Source organism: Patagioenas fasciata, chromosome 2, assembly GCF_037038585.1.
Source record: "Patagioenas fasciata isolate bPatFas1 chromosome 2, bPatFas1.hap1, whole genome shotgun sequence".
NCBI classification, from domain to species: Eukaryota; Metazoa; Chordata; class Aves; order Columbiformes; family Columbidae; genus Patagioenas; species Patagioenas fasciata.
In genome coordinates this window covers 135,488,773-135,509,004 of record NC_092521.1, presented here as the reverse complement: position 1 = coordinate 135,509,004, position 20,232 = coordinate 135,488,773, and the positions used below count along the sequence as shown (strand labels likewise).

Sequence of the window (20,232 nt, the reverse complement as noted above, 5' to 3'; positions counted from 1 at the left end):
CCCCAGGGCATTCACCTTTGAGGTGTAACATCATCCACACAGCATTGCCACCAAGCTCTAGAGCAACGGACATCATGAGCCAATGGTCCCCTGTAATGGCCAGTTACCTGTGACCAAATACACAGTAAGTTTGTAAATAGCCACCTTTTCAAATGTACCCAATTTTTAGAACAGAAAAAAAATTAAAAATCCTAGACTCTCATTTCTAATTCACTTTCTGTTCAAGACAAGAAGTCTATGCAGCTATCACAGCTGTCCAGCAATTTGGAGATGCAAGGAGCCACTCCTGATTTTTTAGAGCATTCACAGCTAAAAATATTTTTTTTTCTAGTTCATGTAACTAACTTCTGATTTATTAAACCATTCCAGATTACTGAAGAGAAGAAAATGAAGGTGATGCAAAACTGTCACTGATACTTCTTTGCAAAGCTGCAGAGTAGCTTTGGTTTGTGGTAGTGTAACATAAGGGTGCTTTTCATGTGACCTCCTTCCTGATAAACTCTTGCTTGAGAACAGCAGGTTTGAGGTGCTAAGTAAGAGGCAAAGGAGAAAAATAAAACAGGAAAGAGCAGAAATAGAATAAATATCTGTATGAGCTGTTCCAAAGGACTTTGCCAGTGCTTTACCAGGAAAAAATATATATATTGCCTGATGCTAACTGAGGAAACAACATCCCATGGCTTTTTCAGTCCAGGTCAAAGTCAGGGCTACCTGAAATTGTCTATACTTTATAGTGTAATGCTCTATTAACACTGAAAGGAAGCCTACTGCCTATCGCATGCACACAAAGGAACAAACTAGGCAAAAGCTGATTTGGGGCAGAGACATTTTGGTGAAAGAGAACCTAAGTGCAGGGAGGTTTTTGAGGATACAAAAAGCACACATAGGGAATTAATACCAAACTTCAGGAGTAGCAAGAGACATTGCACTGTAGGATTACAGGTTCCTATAGACCTCAGGAGGAGCTATTCAGGAAAAGGCCCTTATTGAACCAATTAAAAATGTTTCAACATTTTTCTCAAATTAAAAAAAAAAAAACAAAAACAAATCATCTGTTTCAAAATCTTTGAAAAACGTATCACTTCTGACAAGTGGCCGCAGAAAATATATTTCAAAACAAAAAGTTTGTCACTCCAGAAAACCTGGAATGTCATTTTGGAATTATGAAATGTCATGATCCTATGGTGTACTTTGTGACATTTAATCATTGCACCCTTCTTGTCACTTGAGGCTACATCAAGATTACTAGTGCTTAAGGGCCTTACTCAAAGGAAAAAGTGGCAGAACAGGCAGAGTGACTTTGTCCCCTGGCAAAGTGTCCCGCATCAATGGCAAGCAAAGGATTTCAAGCAGATGTCATCTAATGTTTGGAATCGGTAGTTCCTCCTTTTCTGATACGATCTGACTCATTTTCTTCCTTATTAGATAAAATTAGATATAATTTTTTACTTTGCTAGTCTTTGTCCTGATGGCACTACTTTTAGAAAAGTTTTCTCAAAGCTCAGTGAGGAGCTGAGGCTTAGAAGAGAGTGAACAAATTGTACAGAAAGCAGGAGATGTGGTAGAACCTGTTTCCCACCTTATCCCTTTGTCTGTCTTCCCTTTTTCTTATACGACAGTGCCAGGTTCATAATGAATTAAATAGAAATGTCACCACTGGTTTCACCCATTTACAGTAATTTTACCACACCACTGTGAAAGTTTTAAAACAGCTTTCCCTGTGTGACACTGATCTTTCCCTTTTGAGAAGCAGTTCTTTTCATTACCCCATGACCAGTTCTCTGAAACAATATAAAAAAATTTGCTAAATATGGACACAATAAGGAGGCTATAAAACATGAAACAAAAAGTAATGGAATTCTAGAGAAGTTTAAGGAGCCTCCCACATATTTCTTATCATCGTCAGAAGCCAGAAAACATCAGTTTTGTCTTGCTGAGTGTTTGCAGGCTTTAGATTTTGCAGAGATTCTCGGTAGACCCAAAAGCACCGGGAGCTCTGGCTACACCATCTGTCCACATGCCAATGTTCATTTCAAAAGCTCCACTTTCCAAAGGTTAGGAGCTCATGAAATTTGCACTCTCAAGGGTCTTGCAACCCAATCACATTGCTGAGTAGAAAAATTTGTCAGCTGTGGGTTGACACACTGACAGTGGTCTGTGGCAGCAAAACTCTTCAGCTTGCTGCTCCTTGCTCTTTCATCAGGCCTAGGCGTCAGCCATTGCAGCTGGTTCCATCATACTGACACAAGCATTTGGGCAGACATGAAGTGACTCAGATCACAGAACAGATCCCATTTAAAACTGGGGTTTATTACATTCCGTCAGTGGTTTATTTTCCAACCAGATCCTCTCCCCAGCCTGACTTTGCTGCTCAAACACTAGTGCTGACACACATGGGAGGTGGTGAGAAAAAGTGACTCGCAACAGAAGTCAGACTACAGACTGGCAGGGACACTCTTTTTGGTAGCATCTTTCCCACACTGATATCAGCTCGTAACAGTTGTGGCACCACATGCTAAATGTCAGGCAGAAAGCAGCAGATTTCACTAAATAGGCATGTGGCACCCAGGCTAAATGGAAGACATAGCATGCAGCTGATAACTGCAATAGCAGTCTCCAAGGAATGTCTTCTATATGACTTTAAAAATGCCTTAAAAAACAAAAAGTAGAAAAGAAAATTTTAGGGAGTAGCCATTTTACAAAATGTATATGTAGCTTCATGCCAGAAATTTTGCATGGACTTTTACAAACTTACAATGAAAATACTGTGAAATGAAACATAAAAGTTTAATTTATCCTTTCTTAAAAGCATCTGTAATTCTGACCAAACTCTTTGCTTTCTGTTCATGTTTGTCAATGGTTACTGTATTCACAGAGAATACACTTTGCTGCACTCATGTAGACATGTTTTGAAAGTCTAAGCACTTCATCCTGACAAGTCCAGACAAGCAGTACCAGAAAAATGTAGACCATAGAAATCCCAAGATCTAAGCATTTGTAAATAACAATGAAGAACATCAAAGGAAGAGCAGCAGGGAGTGACACTTCATGCTGCAGAGCTGAAATGCAAAGGGAGATACCCAACGTGTTCCCTCTCCACACCAGAATTGCCATTGTCGTATGTAGCTTCAGGCTTAGGGAAGAGCCAGGGGCTTTTCGGATCAGAGAGATTCAACTAGACGACTTCTGCTTTTAACTTTCGGTTTCACGTGCATTTTTAACATCAGTGGAGGAAACAAGAGTACGTTCTGCGTTTGGGATGAGCGATACTAGGGGACTTTACAGCGAGTTGTGCCTGACTGGGACAGGCAGAGACACCGTGTTCCCCTGCCAGGCACCAGCAGACCCCCACTGAGGAAGAGGCAAGAGGGAGATGGTTTTTCGCATGAGAAGCTCTTGCACCAGCCTGTAAGAAGCTCCAGGGAAGGGAGCTTTCCCCCTTCGGAAAACAAGCTTCTCTCCCAGGCAGCCAGGACCCTTCGCCGGGGAGGATCCGATACCCAGCCCTCTCGGGTTTCATCATACAGACCAGCTCTTCCTCACAAAAAGCAGCCCACAGAGGAAGGGAGGCCCTCACCCCTTCCCAGGCTTACCCAACAGCTCTGAGATCACAGCACTCCCTGGAAATCACTTTCTATTTCTGCCCAAGGGCCCAATTTCTTGTACTACGAATATGAGTAAACATCACCTAGAATCCACGTCAGCCCACCAAGGTGACATGAGGACTCCCGACCTACTCTTTCTGAAAAAAAAGGTGGTTCACTTTAAGAGGAGGGATTGGAAAGCATCTTGGCCAAGATTATTCTTAGGAGTTGGGGAACTTTCCTGTAAAGTAGAAAATCTGGGTTCATAATCCCTTTAAATAAGGAAGGGATATGATTCAACATCTCCCACATCCTGGTTGAGCAATCTAACTGGCCGTCTGAAGGAAAAATCTAGTGGGACCTACACCACTTGAATCCTCTGGTGATGAGATCAAAGTCCTTATAGCCAGCCTGGCCCCCAGCACACTTTTACTTCAATAACAGAGTGAAAGTTACAGATCCAGCACAACCTATTAATCCTGTTACAGTGTGCTGGCATGTAATTAGAAAGGGCTCCCGTTATAGTAAGTAGGTTCCCTTTCACAAATTCAGTTTAGATCAATTCAGGAGCTTGCTAGAACTCCACAGAATGGAAGAAAGACCAAAAAATACCAATGTGCAAGGTACTTTCTGAGTAGTAATATTCAGGTTTCTCAACAAGATTGTAAGGCCAAACCTATGACCAAAGTGGCAAACTCCACAGCAGCTCCATCGTGTCACTACAGGATCCTTGAGCTAGGAAACCTTCAGGAAACCATGAAACAGTTATTGCAGGTGGACAATGCATTTTGGTTTTCTAGTTACCCATCTCCTAAGAAAAATTTCCAACATATATAAGCTGCTAAATGTTATCTCCTCTAAGGAACATACTGAAGCCTTGCATCTGATTCTGGCAATGGAGTTACACTACTTTTATTTGTAGCCTTGTTAAGCAGTACTACCACATTATAGCATGTGTAAAAGATAGCCCTCCAGCTGGAGAGTCTACGTGTCTCATTACACTCAAATGGGATATAAATTACATCTACCCACATTCAGCTGTATTTCCTTATTCTGAGCTCTGATGTAGAAGTAAAGCTCTCTGAAGCGTGAAGGAAGTACTATCTCTTGCATCATTTTGCATACAGTGGAACTTCTGTTCTCAGTGCAGAAAGAAACTGCTGCTATCCAGGAAAAAGTACAAAAAGATCATTAAGTGACTTGGGTTATGTGTAGGTTATTTACGTCACAGAAAGGCAATCACCAGGAAAAGCAGAACGAGGATAGGCAGCTAAATGTCAAAGTGAGTGACACAATAGGCTGATAAAGAGATTATGGGCACCAAAAAATTAGGCATGATGCCTCATCGAACAACAAACACATCAAACTTTTATGTAACAGTGAAATAGATCCTATGTTTACTGAACTGAACTAGACCTGGTGTGCATTCAGAAGAGTGATTACTTTATTGATAAACATTGACACCCCTTTGGTTTCCTTCAGCATTGAGCAAGCCCCTCAGAGAGAGAACCTGCCCTTTGAATGCTTTGTAGAACACAATCCATGTCTAATGTACTATGTTAAATATAGCAAACAATAAAGATAACAAATATTTATACATTTTGGTACCTCTCATACACTCAGGCTCCTCACTGTGTTCTCTTGTCAGCTTCATCATCTTCCCCAGCAACTGAAAAACTTCACTCTCCTCCTCCGTCATGCAACTTCTTTGAATCTTCATCTTTCATGCTTAGAATAGAGCTCAAAGGGAACCAAGAAGTTCCTTAAACACAAGTGGAATTTACAGTCTATTTATTTTTTAAAAGGGACAGAGATTTTCTATAGAAGCACAACACAATAAAATTTAAAACACAACATTCATAAAATGGGATCCTTGTCAAAACAGTATGTTGCCATAGTGGGCAATGGGCACAAACCAGCCAGATCACAGCATGCAGGTATCAGGCTTGTGAAAGACAAAAGGCCACTGGGGTATTTATAACTCAGCCAGTTCTCCACTCTGGTGCCTCAAGCAGCCTTATGAAACAGTATCTCCCACCCACCACACAAGGCACCCTGCACCATGATGGAGACAAACCGAAAGCCACCTTCCTTCCATGAGAAAAGTTTGTGAAATCGCTTCCTGATGCTGTTTATCAGTGCAGCCACAGCAGCAAAGTGCTCCTAGGGCAAATCTACGCTCACTGGTGAGTGTTACAATATTCCCATTCTGGAGTTAAAAAGTCTGCACTTGTTCAGATTTGAAGGAGATATATCTGTTTAAAGTGACCTGTGACATTCAGGTGTTCCCCAAGAACAGTTATCTCCAGGTCTTTCAACTAGGACTGCACACTCAACAACCTGGAAGCTGACTAGAGAGGACCATGGGATGATTTCTCTCCCCAAGATTACGCAAATAAAGCTGAAAATCAGGACATAATTTAAAGCTAACAAATAATTTATCCTCTAAAACTCTGATTTAGCTTAAGGCATGGAAATTCATGGCATTTGCATATGATACACTCAAGGAAAAAAAAAAAACAAACTATTACTACACATCTTAGTCTTGCTTAAAAATGATGCAAGTCTGCCTTTAAGGAAGAAAAATGAACAATCCCCAGAGCTTTTCACCAAAAAGTCCCCAAAGAACTCTGCAGTTCTCTGGCAAAGAACCAACAGAGAACCAAAGAATTTCAAAGCCACAAAAGTAAAGGGCCGTTAGTCACATGCACCAGTGTTCTTTGGTGACATGTGGCTTCTCAAAGCAATGTTTGCTTATGGAAAACATGAACACAGGTTATTAATGACCTGTTCAACTTGTTCACTTCAAATACAACACAGGGCAGCTTGGTTTGACACTCATGCATTCAAGTTCTTAGCGGAGCCAGTGGTGACCATTCAATTGAAAATGCACTGGCAAAAAAAAAAATTCCAGTTTTTGATGGAGATAGTTAATAATGAAACTTCTAATGCTTTGTTTCACGAGAACTCCAGAAAAAGTAGCGAAGAGGCACATAAACCTTTGAAGACTCTTTAACATCAGTGAATGCTCAATATAAAGATCCTTAAAATAAGTGAGTTCTAGAATGAGTGAAGGGTTCATATTTTGATGAACTACAAAGAACTCATCTCCACTTTTGACAAGATCTGTAGGATTCCAAGCTTTGAGGGATTCACCCCAAAATATGTCAGGAAACTGGACTTCAGCTTTCCACCTCATTCAAGACATTTGGAAGTTATTTGTTTAGTCATTGTCATGATCCCACTTGAACAGTCTGCCAGACTGGCATTTTCTTCCACTTTTACAGAAGAATACCACATTTTTAGTTGTATTCTTTCTCTTATTATCAACAGTACAATCTGAAGTCATAATCTCTGAAAAAACATTAGTGGTTTGTATTACTACTGTAGAATACTGGAGATTATTAGAAAGAAAAAACAGTCAAACCAAACACACAAGTAAATCAGAGTGGAACATACTGAATCCCTAGTAATTACCCTGTTTTATTAAAAGACCTTATTTTTCCATCCGAGAGTGTCATTTATATAGTCATTTAGCTGACTCACAGCATTTTGTAAGGAAGATCTCCTGCTGCTGCCAGCAGCACTGGGCTTTACCTTGGCCCATGGTGGGGCTCCTTGCAGACACACACCTGATCGTTGACGGAAAAGGGGTGACAAGCTTTGACCATGGCAGTTCTGCAGTCTGTTGAATTCTCCAGCTGTAGCTGCATTTCCATACTGGTATCATCCACCTCTCCCGAAAACAGCCTCCTATCTGCAAATCTCCCAGGTTATCAGAACCAAAAGTGGCATGGGCTTGCTTGCTGGCACAGCAGCCCTAGAACAAACAGTCTGTTCTGAAATGGATCTGTGAGTTGCCATGCTGATCCTAGAAAAGAGAGTTTGATACAGGAGGATGATGGTGGATTGGTTCCCTGGGTAAAAACTCACTCTTCACTGTAACTGGCATTAATTATCATGTGTGGACAGTGTGAGAGGAAACATTTTTCACATTCAGAACTGGCCCCTCTGCTCCCACAGGAATGTACAGTAGCAATGCCCATTGCTCAGACAAAAGAAAAAGCTGGATAAACACTGAGAATTTCTGAAATCTCACCTTAGGAAGCTTTTGTATGTCAGGATGCAGTCATCTGGTTTATAGTATAAATGACACGGGGGGAGGGGGCAGGAAATTAACCTGTACTGTGAAATGAAGAATAGCAGTAAAAGGATTCAAGAGCAGTAAACTGCAGCATTACAAATATGCTATGCAGGAAACAAATTCATCTTTATCTAGACATTATACCTTAGAGTCTCAGTAATCCTACTCACACATTTTAAAGTACCAACAGGCAGATCTCCTGACCTGTGCCTAACTCATGAGCAAGTGCTGTTTGTTAAGAGCTTATGACCTTTTCAACAATGTCGCTACTGATGAATCAGTGTAGTACAGTGTGGATTAATTAACCTTCTCTAAGCTCTCCCCAAACTTTAAACATTATTATAGATAGACCAGTGCAAAGTATTTCTTTTGTGTGCAGTACCAATTTAAAAAGTGGTTTTCCATAAGAAACTGTCTAGAGTAATAGCAGAAATATTTTAATGCTATTGTGCAAATTTGAGTTCCTCCTTCCCTTGAATGCTACACTTTGTCCTCGATTATCCAGCTGAGTTTCTAAGGCATTAATGAGCAATTTCCACTGGAGCATGTAAGTATACTTTGTACTTCTGAAAAGTCACATAGACAATCATATAAAAGTGTAAACAAAACCCTGAAATGCAAAAGGATACAATAATAACTGAAGGCTTAGAGCTCTTAAAATGAGGAACAACAGTTGTGAATAGCTTTTATTTCATTCTGAAGATATAACTACACATATCAGCAAGACTGACCCCCGTATAGCAAAAAAAAAAGTTCTCTGGAAACTGCTGAGGAACAGGCATTTTCATGACACAAGGAGAAATGGACAAAATAAAGTTATGCAATTAAAAATTACAGAGCAAACAAGACTAACTTATGGAATGCCTGCTGAAAATATATTCTTGAGGAAATGTAGCCTTCTATCACGTTTTCATGATTTTAGGAATAGGGTCAGGTAAGGTAGAAGTTCAGCCATCTGCAGCAAACAGCCTATGAGTTGCCTGGCAGTGGAAGGAAATCCCGCTCTGATATATGTACATCCATCCATCCACTATCACAAATGGAAAGAGAGGGAGGCAGGAGTTCCCATCCTGGCAGTATCTGCCACTGATGGCTATCAGAAGGCAAAGACCGGGCTGGTCTGGAGCATTGCGCTCATCTGATCTGTCTGTTTTAATCCTTTGCACCTTGAAATCAAATCTTTTAATTTGATACTAGTCAAACACACCATTAGTGGTATACTTTATTCATATTTCTAACACCACAAACCTGGTAAGAGAGAGCTAACATTACAGAAGATTATTGCTATGGCTCCGTTCTGCCACGCTCAGGGAACTGGGCAGAGATGGATTGCTGCTGTTGAAAATCACTCTCTCACACTTGCCTTTCAGCACTAATATCCCTCCACTGGGCAAAATTACTGCAGCTACCTTTCTGCTACTGGTAGAATGGGACATTAAACAAAAAAAAAGACCACAGTAGTACCCTGCTTCTTTCCTGAGGTTCTCTATCCAGGCTGTTCTTAGGACATGAATTAGCAATACCTGGGTATTTTTTTAAGGGAGAGTCCAAATGAGGACACTTAAGTTCAGTCACTGTATCATCTCTATCGTCTCTCTTCTGCCCCATGTTCTGCTCTCTCCATTCTGTGCCCTTCTGTTAGCACCTCCCGAAACAGAATCAGGTCTTTCCTCAGTCTTCATTACATGAAAAAACAGCACCAATTTCATTAAAAAAAAAAAAAAAGTTTGTTCAAAATCAGTTCACAACATTCCAGAAGTTCAGTGTCAGCATGCCTTGCACAGTTTGACTCAGTCCACGCTCTACATGTTTGAGCCAAAAGGGCACACTTGCCCTGGGTGAAGACTCCCTCTGAAAGGTTAAAATTCCCGCCACACCTCCCAGGTAGGCAGAGGTAGATAAAGCAGCAGATAACAGGGAACTGCGTGGCATTTCCTGCAGCCGCCCTCCCCTTGGAGCTGTAGGGGCTGGCTTGGGTCCGCTCCCTGAGCATCTAAAGCATTTGAACATGATGTATTTCATCCTATTTCATACGTGATGTATTTCATCCTGTGGTTGACAGGGAGAGACAACTTAGAATTTATACATATGCAACACCTAAACAAGCACGTTAAGTATTAAATAGCTAAACTATAGAGATAAATATACATAATAAGAAATGTATGAACCATTAAAGCACAGTAAAATATATATGTATGTACGTAGGTAGGTATGTATGTTACGATTGCCGAGACTTTCTGTGTGGCTGGAGCTGACAGGCTCAGAGGCTGCGGTCCCAGCTCTGGTCCCGATCCCGGCCCCGGGGGACCAGGTGAGCCGGCAACGGCGGGGGCAGCCCGGCCCTCAAGGAGTTACGATGCAGGAGCGCGATGACTTCATGCCCCCCCGGCCCCGTTTCACAATCCCGCAGCGCTCGGACGGGGCGAGCTCTGTGTCAAGCCCGGCGCGATCCGCTGCGCACACACCCCCGTGTTCTCATGCCGGATTTTCCCGGGCCATGAATAATCTCGAAGCCCCCTCGATAAATACACGTTCAGGGATGCCCGGAGCTCATTCAACCCGCCAGCCTCACCGACGAGAAGGGGCCGGGGACGGAGCCGAGAAGCCGAACCATGAAGTTTACCCAGGACTGTGGCTGTGACCGTGACTGCGCCGGCCGCCGCCGCCGGTCGCCCGCCCTCTGCTCCGCCGCCGCCGCGCTGCCGCTGCTGCTCCTCCTGCTGCTGCCGCGGGCCGCCGCTGTCCCGCTGCCCGCCGCCGACTCCTCGGGGGAGGCCGAGCTGGAGGAGGCGACGGTGCGGCGGGAGGCGCTGCCCGACTGCGTGCGGCTGGCCCGGCTGCTGCACGCCCGGGCCGCCCAGCTGCAGGAGGAGGTGGGTACGGGGCGTCCCGCGGGCTCGGACACACGCACACAGCCGGCTGCCTCTGGCCAAGGTGCGATAAAACCTCTCGGTGTCTCTTTCCAGATGTGCGAGAAGTTTACCGTCTGCGGGAACAGCATGGAGATGCTTGTCCAGAACCACCTCAACCTCCCCAAGGTGACAGAGGAAGACGGGTGTCTATTCGCCGGCTTTGATGAGGCAAGGACCTGCTCCCCTTTCCGCTCTAATGCTATATACCTGAGACAATTTTGCCTGCTCAAAAAAACCGCAACAGTTGACCTAAAGATTTCTGCAGAGACCTCCACTCCCTGTATAACATCCCCACCTTACCTGTGCTGGATGCACAATATTATGTTAGAGGCATTTCTGAGCTGTAAGTGACTTTCTCACCTTTCTCTCATTTCAGGATAAATGCTTGAGGAAAATCTCCAGCGGGCTTTACACATTTCAGACGTACCTCGAATATGTAAAAGAAACTTTTATTAGCGAAAAGCAGAGCGTCGATTTGCTGTGCTATAGCACAGAGCACCTGGCACGTACCATAAGGCAGATGGTGAGTCGGTTTTAAATTCACTCCAATAATTTTTATGGCCCAGCACTGATGTATAGTCAGAGAAATAGGATGCTATGTGAAGCTGAATATTTCCTGCTTTCATTTCTCTCAGTGGAAACAGGTGGCTTATGCTCAGATAACTACTCTTACGATTAACAAGTTTTACAAAGTTTTGTTTTCTTAAAGAAACAACTCTTCTTCCTACTTTCTGGTGTTATTTCTACTTTCCAAGCCAACAATTAAATGCATCATATTGTTTTAAGAACAAATACACTAATGCTGCCTGGCTCATAGAAATAAGATTTCTCAGGGAGCTTGTTCCTAATGGTGGAACTGCAGTTCAGTCCAAACCTTCTCATGTTAAAGTAGAAATAAGCAATTTTTTAAAAAACCCACATAAATAAAAACAAATACATTTTCACAATATTATTAATCTTTAAAACTCCCCAAAACAAACTTTTAAACCAAGCTGTACGGTATATTGAGATATCAATAGCTTAAAAATCACGACAGTTAAATTAAAAACATAAGTTAATAACTTGACAAATAAAATGCTTTTTGCTTGCAATTATAATGAAAAAAAAAATCTTCCTTCTTTACAAACACTCAAATTCTCTTTTGATTCATTAAACTGAATGCTATTCATTCCTGATAGACTTTTTCTATGTTTTGGAGAGTTCTGAAAGATCACACTTCAAAAATTCACTTCATACCTGCAGTTCTTACTCATGCTAATAACCCTTAACATGAATATTCCATTTGTCATCAGGGAAAATATTTGCCTAAGAACCACCCAGGTGAGTAAGGACTGCAGAATTAAGAACTGCAGAAATCTCAGGGCATTATTTACTTCAAGGTGTTTTCTGGCTTTTGAAAAGCCCATTGGGTGCTTGCCATACCTTTCCTAACATATTTATTTATGTCCATTATTAAGTGAAAGGGAGCTGGACTGCCTTTTTTTTTTTTTTTTTTTTTACACTGTACTAGCTAAGAATAGCAGCCCTGTCATAAGACAGCAACTGACTATTAGCTTCCAACTTGATATATCACTTTGTAGAAAGTTTGTTTCATAACTGGGGGAGACCAGCCTATAGAGATCCAAACCTTGAGAGCATGCAACAAGGCATTAGATATACCAGGAACTGGCTGTGTGAACAGAATCCACTGAAAGCAGTCTGGACAGAAAGAATATTCATCTCTTACTGAATTTAACAACCAAAAAATACTCCAGAGGGAGGTGTGGATGCTTTTGTCACATCTTAAAGTGTAGGAGAGATCCTAAAATCAGGAGCAGATACTTTATTGATAGATTTCTGGGTCCCAATAATCTAGAGCAGCTCCATGATTTGGGTGAGTAACTCCCATTTTCAGCAGTTACCTACCCACTTCACAGGACAAGTTTTTAGAAGGCATTTGGGTGGCGGGTACCCAGCACTGTCAGTCAGCATTAGGTACACAGCTCCTTTTACTCATCTTGCAGTTAGAATCCCACACACCAGTGAAAGCTGGTGACACTTAAGTCTCCCACGTGCCTAGATGCCTGGAAAGTAAGAATTAAGCAGCTAGACAAGTTTGACATCTCTGGAGAGTGTCAATGTACTACAAAATGTGAGAGTACTCCAATGCCATCTAATTAACTTATGACTCAGCGAGTACAGGTTAGGACAAATCATATTCAGCATCTTCCCAGGCAGTCAGAAGATAGCAGCGTGCTGGACCATGATGCCAGATGGTGCATTTGAAACAGAATAAGTGCTACAGATCAGACAAGACCCTTTGATTCTTCTGCAGTAACTGTAGCAGGTCCCACGGTACCTCCAAGCTCACCACAGAAGTGGGGTTGTAGGCAAGTGCAAGTGCTAAGGAGGTCTGTCAGCTGCAGTATAGAAACGCTGGATACACAGCTGGTCGGGAACATATTATGCATATAAACTGATGCTCTCCCACAAGCTCAGTTACAGCGTTTTAACCAGGGCATGTCACTATTTTCTCTTTCACAGGTGATCAATCCTGATGAAGTGATCATCCCAGACCCAGCTACCCAGGAATCCCTCCGTGCAAAGCTCAAGTCCAATAAGAACTGGATAGAGAAAATCACCACTCACCTCATCCTCCGAGACTTTACTTCATTTATGGAGAAAACTGTGAGGGCTGTTCGCTATTTGAAAAACACCAGGAGTTTCAGTGTCTGAATGTTTTAATTCAGGCACAATCCTTTGTTACAAATCTGTCATGTGGCAGATGACAGTGTTGTTCTGTTTTAAGAACCAGAAATAGTAACAATGATTTGCATTTATATATATTCTCATTTCCTTCTAGGAATCTATTTATTATATTTAAAATATTTATTTGTTTCTAATGTTTCCTATTTATATTTTTGATATTTAGAAATAATTGAGAAAATTGACTTATTTAATAATGTATTCAACAACAACCACAAAATCTTTTTAGAAGCCAGAAAAATTGTTGTATAACTTATACTTTTAAAATATTTGAGATGGTATTTATGACTTATTTATATTTTTAGAACAAATAAAAGCTGATTTGAAAAAACCCAACATGCGTATAACCTGCTTGAACTTTAAATAAGACTAAGAAACTCTAACGTATGTGATTTTTAATATCTGCAATTATCAAACAACCACTTTCAAGAATATAAATTTTATCTGTGTAATCTGCATAGCACATACATACACACATTCACAGAAGCTAGATCAACAAAAAAATTCTTAAAATGGGATATAAAGGAACCAGATGCACTGAATATGGCACTTCAGAATAAACATGACAAAGCATCATTGCTCCTGAGAAACAAATGAACAATGAGTCCCCTATATTTAATAAGGAACACGCCACAAAACTGTGCTTGACTTCTAAGCAGATGCTTACAAACAATTAATCTCTTTACACAAATGCTAAGATACCCCATGAACAGCTTTGACATGAATACTATCATCTGATTAGACTTATTGCTGTCATCCAAGGGAATTTTCCAAGTTTGATTAAACATCTCTCCCCCTCCCTCAAGAAGTTGGAAAAAAAAAAATCTTAGGTTCTTTCCTTAGCTGATATAAATCAACATATTGCTGCAGAGATGTCAATGACCGTTGATGATCTAAAGTAGTTTGCCTTTTGTCATTTATATTCCACAAGCATGGACAGGCCACATAACACAAATGCAAATTATTGAACACTGTAGAGAAAAAAAAAAACACAACACTTCCTTAGCCTGAGTACCAAATCACTGAAATGTTCTTCAGCTGTATTATCCCATCGCTGTGGTTGCGCAGGCACCTCATACACCCAAACTCAGCAGAATTCACAGCACACACACACAGGATGCAAGCACAGCAACGGCTTCTTGAGCTTTCTCCCGGCAAGTGGTGGAACACTAACTACCCTCTCTCTTTCTTGCAGCCCAGCGGTGCAAATGACATGAAAGGCAAGCCCTGGAATGTGGATACGGATGTCAGTAAATTCTCCTCTTCCTCTGGGTGATCATCCACATGCGCATTCCACCGCTGGGGATGCCAAAACAGTGACCAGTCCACCCAGAGCCACATCTCAAAGAGGCTCAAACCAAACTAAACCAAAGCTTTGCCCAATATGGTAAAACCAAAATCTCAAGTTTTGCAACATCTCACAAAGGAATAAGGACACCTCAAGGTGTTCCCTTTCAAGATGTCTACGGTGAATGGGTTTTTCTCACAACACACAAGATCCTGGTTTAGCTGTCCTGGCATGTGCTCAAGGAGACATAGCAAAGCCTGGTTTGAGTTTTTCACAACTCACCTTCACAGAGATTTTCTTAGTAACCATTTGCTTAGAGACCATTCTGGCCCTTATTATGTCCATAATAGCTAGGAGAACAAACGGTGGATCCCATGTTGGACTTTATTATTACTATCACAAATTCACACTGATTCCCTCCTTAAATTCCACGAGGCATCTAAGACACAGGGTACTGAAGTCTCCCACAATTCATAGACAAGCATCTACACCTTCCCACCAGCACCCTTCAGCTGGTGGCCACCCTGGGTTACCCACCGCTCTAGTAAAGATGTAAATAATACATTTTAGGATGCAGAAGATGAACAAAGATCACCGCTTGCTGAGTGGGGAGCTCAACTTCAAGTCCTTCCTGGGGTCACACATATTGCTGATGCTGCTGCTGAGCTGCCATTATTTTACCTGTGGCTCCTCCACAGCCATACACAATCCTGAGGACACTTGAGCTTGGCAGCTGCCTTGTTGGCCATCATCTTGCTGTCACTGTGCCACCTTCAGGGACTGTCCTCAGGACAAGCATCACTTGCTGAAATCTACACCCACTGGCACTTGTAGCACATGAGGACTCACTCGTATGGAAGTCAGAGAACTAAACACTATTGAGCATGGTATGGGGCCTCTTAAACTAACCAACTTATCCTCCTTTTTCAGGTTTGCTGTGTAGAAAGCATTTTACAATCATCAATAAACACAACTGAACATTTGTTGTAGTTGGTAGACCAGCACAAACACATAAAAAACCCCCCAGAACAATAGTAAAAATGAGCATTCCTGACTCTTATAAATCAATCCTCAAAAACAACTGTGCTACTTTTAGCAACAATTAAATACCTCAACGCTTCTATTGAAGAAACCTCTCTTCCTGACATCTAACTCACTGAGCAAGGCAAAAAAAAAAAGAGCAAACCCAAGAAGACCTGCAAATAATTGCCTGTAAGAACTAGGGAACTACTCAGTAAAGAAGTATTTTGGCTGCTGCTGTCCAGGACCAGCCTCTCTCTGCAGATCCCAGCTAGCCTTTCCCCATGCTCCCATTGCATCCCTACTTGTTAACCTCACACAGATTCTGGAATGCTCAACAGATTACTAACTACCTTCATTCTGCACCTGCTTTCCCAATGCAGGAAGAGGGTAAAGTGATGTTAGAAAGCATGCATACAGTCTGCAGTACACAAGAAAAAGCCAACAGTATTAAAATACAGTGTTAAAGATGAGAAACAAAATATTCATCGGTGCTGTGGACATGACACTAAAATGCTACACAAGAGTGAAAAAAAAAAAAAAATAAAGGCCTAATACTAAAGTGATCTCTAATCCAGATTTTTTTTTCCAAGGACAGACTCTGAAGTATCATTTACCCATTGTTTAACTATACTTCTACATGAGATGTAGAAGAAACTTAAACAGAAAAATAAATAAACAAATAAAACCACACCACCACACGAAAACATTTTAGCCTGATCCACTTCCCAGGTTGCAGTATCATCCTCTGCCCAGTAAGCCTATGTACTGATAAAAATGCTAAATTCTCGCAGAAAGAACAACAGCTATTTGAAAAAGACTGTCTGCATCTCTAGTACCTTCGCAGATTTTATGAATGGCTGATAGCAAGTGAGGTGAGCAAGACAGAGCTGATGCTACAAGAAATGCACGAGTTCAGCCACCTGTGAAGCTAGGGGGAACAGAATCATCCCTCGGCAGCCATTAGGTTAGCTTAGCTCAATGGGAAAATTCCCCCTAAGTTTGCCACTCTTATTTGTAACAAATAATCCTTCCCACATTCAATTTAAAAATAAACTGGTGGAATGGTAAGTGTACAATAGAGTACATTGAAGTCAGATCCCAATGGTCAAGAAGTGCTGCCAAATACAAATATATTACTACCAGCCTTAGGATATTGGGTGAGAAGCTTTCTGTAAACGCTTGCTTCTTGAGTCACATCATTAGTTAACATATTTCTGATCTCTCTCAGTGAAACTTTCTTCTTCTTGACACAAAGAAAACCAAAACTCACCTCCTCACCCCCAGAAAATGCAACTTCTAGACTCCCAACACTGAAATACCATTTCCTCCTTGAACTTCTAACAAAACCAACTGATTTCTGTAATCTATATATATTTAACCAAATCTCAGCACACTTTAAAGACTGACTTTGGCAACCTCATCAGATAACATGCTACAGGAATTTTGCAACCTGAATTTCTGTTCAGTGACCAGAATCTAAGAACATTCAATCTTCTGTGAGAAAATTTGGTTTTAAAAAAATTAAACCTAAATCTTCAAATTGCAAAAAAAGTATATTTGATGTGCCCAGCCATACATATTTCTACTAGACAGTGCTTACCTGACAGCATTTTCAAGATTTTATTCAATTTCAACTGTAACAAGTGCAAAATTCTGACTGGTTTCAATAACTGTAAATGTATTTATGATTAGTTTTTTCTTTATCTCTTTGAACTTCTTAATAGATGCTGTTCTACATTCTGTACCACATAAATAGGGGCAATACAATGTATAAACAAGTTATATTAACAGTTTTATTATCCCAGAGAATATACACACACAAAAAAGTTGCCCAAGAAAAGCTCTAAATCCCAGCTCAAAAAGAAAAATTAGCTACTACACTGTCACTACTGCACAGCAAGTCTTTGTTTCCTCTGACTTCTACCTACAATCTGGGATGAGATGCAAAGGGAAAAGGGACCATATATTGACTATGCCTGTGGATCCCATGTTAGCATGCGTTAACAAATACAATGAAGATCAAAGATGTCCCTCAAATTGCAAGACCCATGCCCACCTAATCATATAGCTCCTTGACCTGGGACAGGGTTATAAAAGAAAGAGTTTGTTAGAAGACAGACCATTTGGGATAAAGGCAAATGCGCAGGCAATCTTCCAGTCTGGTTGGAAAGGGGCTGCTTTCAGGTTGCACTGTCACAACGTGCACCACTTGGGGGATCTCTACAAAAACAAAGTGGGTGCTGAGAAACAGAATTGGAACATAGCTGGGAAAAATCAGGCTTATCTGACTTCCCAGGTTAATAATGGCTTCCTGCTTTTCAGCTGTTTGAAATTCTTACTCTTGATAGAAACTTGAAATTGATTTCTTAATCAGAAGAAATAATCAGAGAGTAAATACCTTTTTTCACTTAACAGACAAGCATTCCCTCTGCCTTACCCATACCCTAATCCTGAATTAACATAAGCATAACCAAGAAACAATGCATGCAACCCACAAGCTTAACCAAGAAACAGCTATTGCATTGCACACCATCATGGAAAAGTATTTAGAAACTGCAATTAAGTAGTCACTTGTAAAAATTAAATTAGTCATATGACATTTAACCAGGATGTGGTCTCTCCTCCTGTGGTGAAAACAGACGTAATGAGCTTTTCTTTCCAAATATATCATTAGTATTATCATAGCTTAAATTCCAAGTCTGTAACAAGGTATTTCCAAAAATATCCAGGGTATAGTTTGTTTTAGCAATTTTTCCTGATAAAAAACCAATGTGTTAGATCCCTGCTTCACTAACAACACAACGTAATAAAAATACATCTTAAGAAGCACTTTGTCATCTGCAGCCATTTTGTAAGAAGGCTACACAAAGCAGCAAAGGTTGGTTTTTATCCACTGCCAACATGTTGTGATAAAATTATGAACGTTGCTTTGGTCTGCAGAGTTCACATTTAGGAGCTATTGGTTTAAGTTAACATGAACTTTGGTGATTAATTAACCCAAGAAAAAGCACATACCCTCTGTTTTATAACCATGACAAGATATAGTACAGTGACTTTATACCAGCCATGTCTACACCAGAAACTTGTAGCAGAATTAAATACTTCTTCTAAAGGTCCTTGATTTTTACCTCACGACTGGCCAGTCCTTGAAGAGTTTTTGGAGCAAAAAGGTAGGTTCCTTTGTAGATTAACTTATTAAGAACCAATTTACACTGAAAGTCAGATATCGGTTGTTTTTTTTTTTCCCCCATTTAGTGACTACACTAAATGGCACAATTTTTCACATCCTACTTCCAGGAGATCCCCAGTCCACACAAGAAGACCAAGAAATCCACCAAACTCACAAGACTCCCTCAGCATCACACACCAAGAATCATGTGGCTCTGCAGCTCCTTCTTTCATATACACACCTGACTTTTTCTCACTTTATACTTGATTTTCACCTTTAAAAACCTCATCTGCATTTCCTGCTCCTTATTCTTCTTCTGACGGACCTCCTTGTCTTTACTCTGTTTTCAGGACCCCAACTTTCTCCCTTCCTTCCTCCATTTCTTTTAGCCCAACCTGTTTGTCCCTCTTTGCACTGTGTGCTATGCCCACCCCCTATGGCAGCTCATCAAAGCGCAGCTTGTAAGAGATGCTTTGCTAAAGGGGCTGTCACACCAAGGGCTGAAAAGTTGCTGTCCCCATCACCATTACCATGTTGTAATGGATATTCTGACACTCCAGTTGGATACAATGATGGGAAAAGCTGTTTTAAAAAATATAGAAAAGACAGAAAATATACACATTGTTTTTTGAATAGTAAGAACACCAGCTATTTTGGTTAGTCTGCCAGTGAACAAGATATTCAGAAGACTGGATACTATATTGCTCCTTGCCTGTCATAACCTCCTGACACTGCTCGTATGTCACATACGGCCTCAGCTGGAGAAGGAAAAACAGCCCATTTCTTCAGTCTTGGGTTAAAGACAATCCCTTGTTTGCAGACACCCTTCTTGGCGACCAAACAAAAAGACATTCCTGCCATTGTCCCTCTCACAGGAGGCCAACAGGCAGACCAGCACCTTCTGACAGGAGAAACATTGTCTTCCTGATGTGAAAGGACCATGGGCATGGGACTGCAGGCCACTTGGGATGGAGAACAGAACATCCTTCTTGCACTAAAATCCCAAGATGCTTTCAATTTTTGCAAAGAGCATAGTGAGGATGGCAATCTTCCTAAGACTCATCCAGGTGGAAACATTCCCCTCACCCCCTTGTATGATTGTTTATCACCAAGTACCAAAGGCTGCAGAGACAGTCTCCCACCTGGGGTATTTCCTTGACAGCAAGACAACCACAAGCACACTCCATCTCCACTTCGCAGGCACAAGGTACAGAGCTGAACAATTTGTGTCTCCAGATAAGATCAGCTGAAGATACCTCAAAGTTAGTACAATTCCCACAACACATAGGAAAGCACCATGGATTATATTTCACACATCTCAGACTGTAGGCTTGAGGTCAGCTGTCAAAGTCACAGCTCTGTTTTCA

The 20,232-nt window shown here is 41.2% G+C and overlaps 1 protein-coding gene across 1 annotated transcript; it reads left to right on the top strand.

Moving 5' to 3' along the window:
• The first annotated feature begins 10,340 nt into the window (after nucleotides 1-10,340).
• IL6 (interleukin 6) lies at nucleotides 10,341-13,427 on the top strand. The gene is made up of 4 exons (XM_071805511.1): nucleotides 10,341-10,601; nucleotides 10,695-10,808; nucleotides 11,017-11,163; nucleotides 13,164-13,427. Exons 1-4 carry the CDS (start codon nucleotides 10,341-10,343, stop codon nucleotides 13,353-13,355), a joined length of 714 nt encoding a protein of 237 aa, XP_071661612.1. The 3' UTR covers nucleotides 13,356-13,427.
• Nucleotides 13,428-20,232: the final 6,805 nt, after the last annotated feature.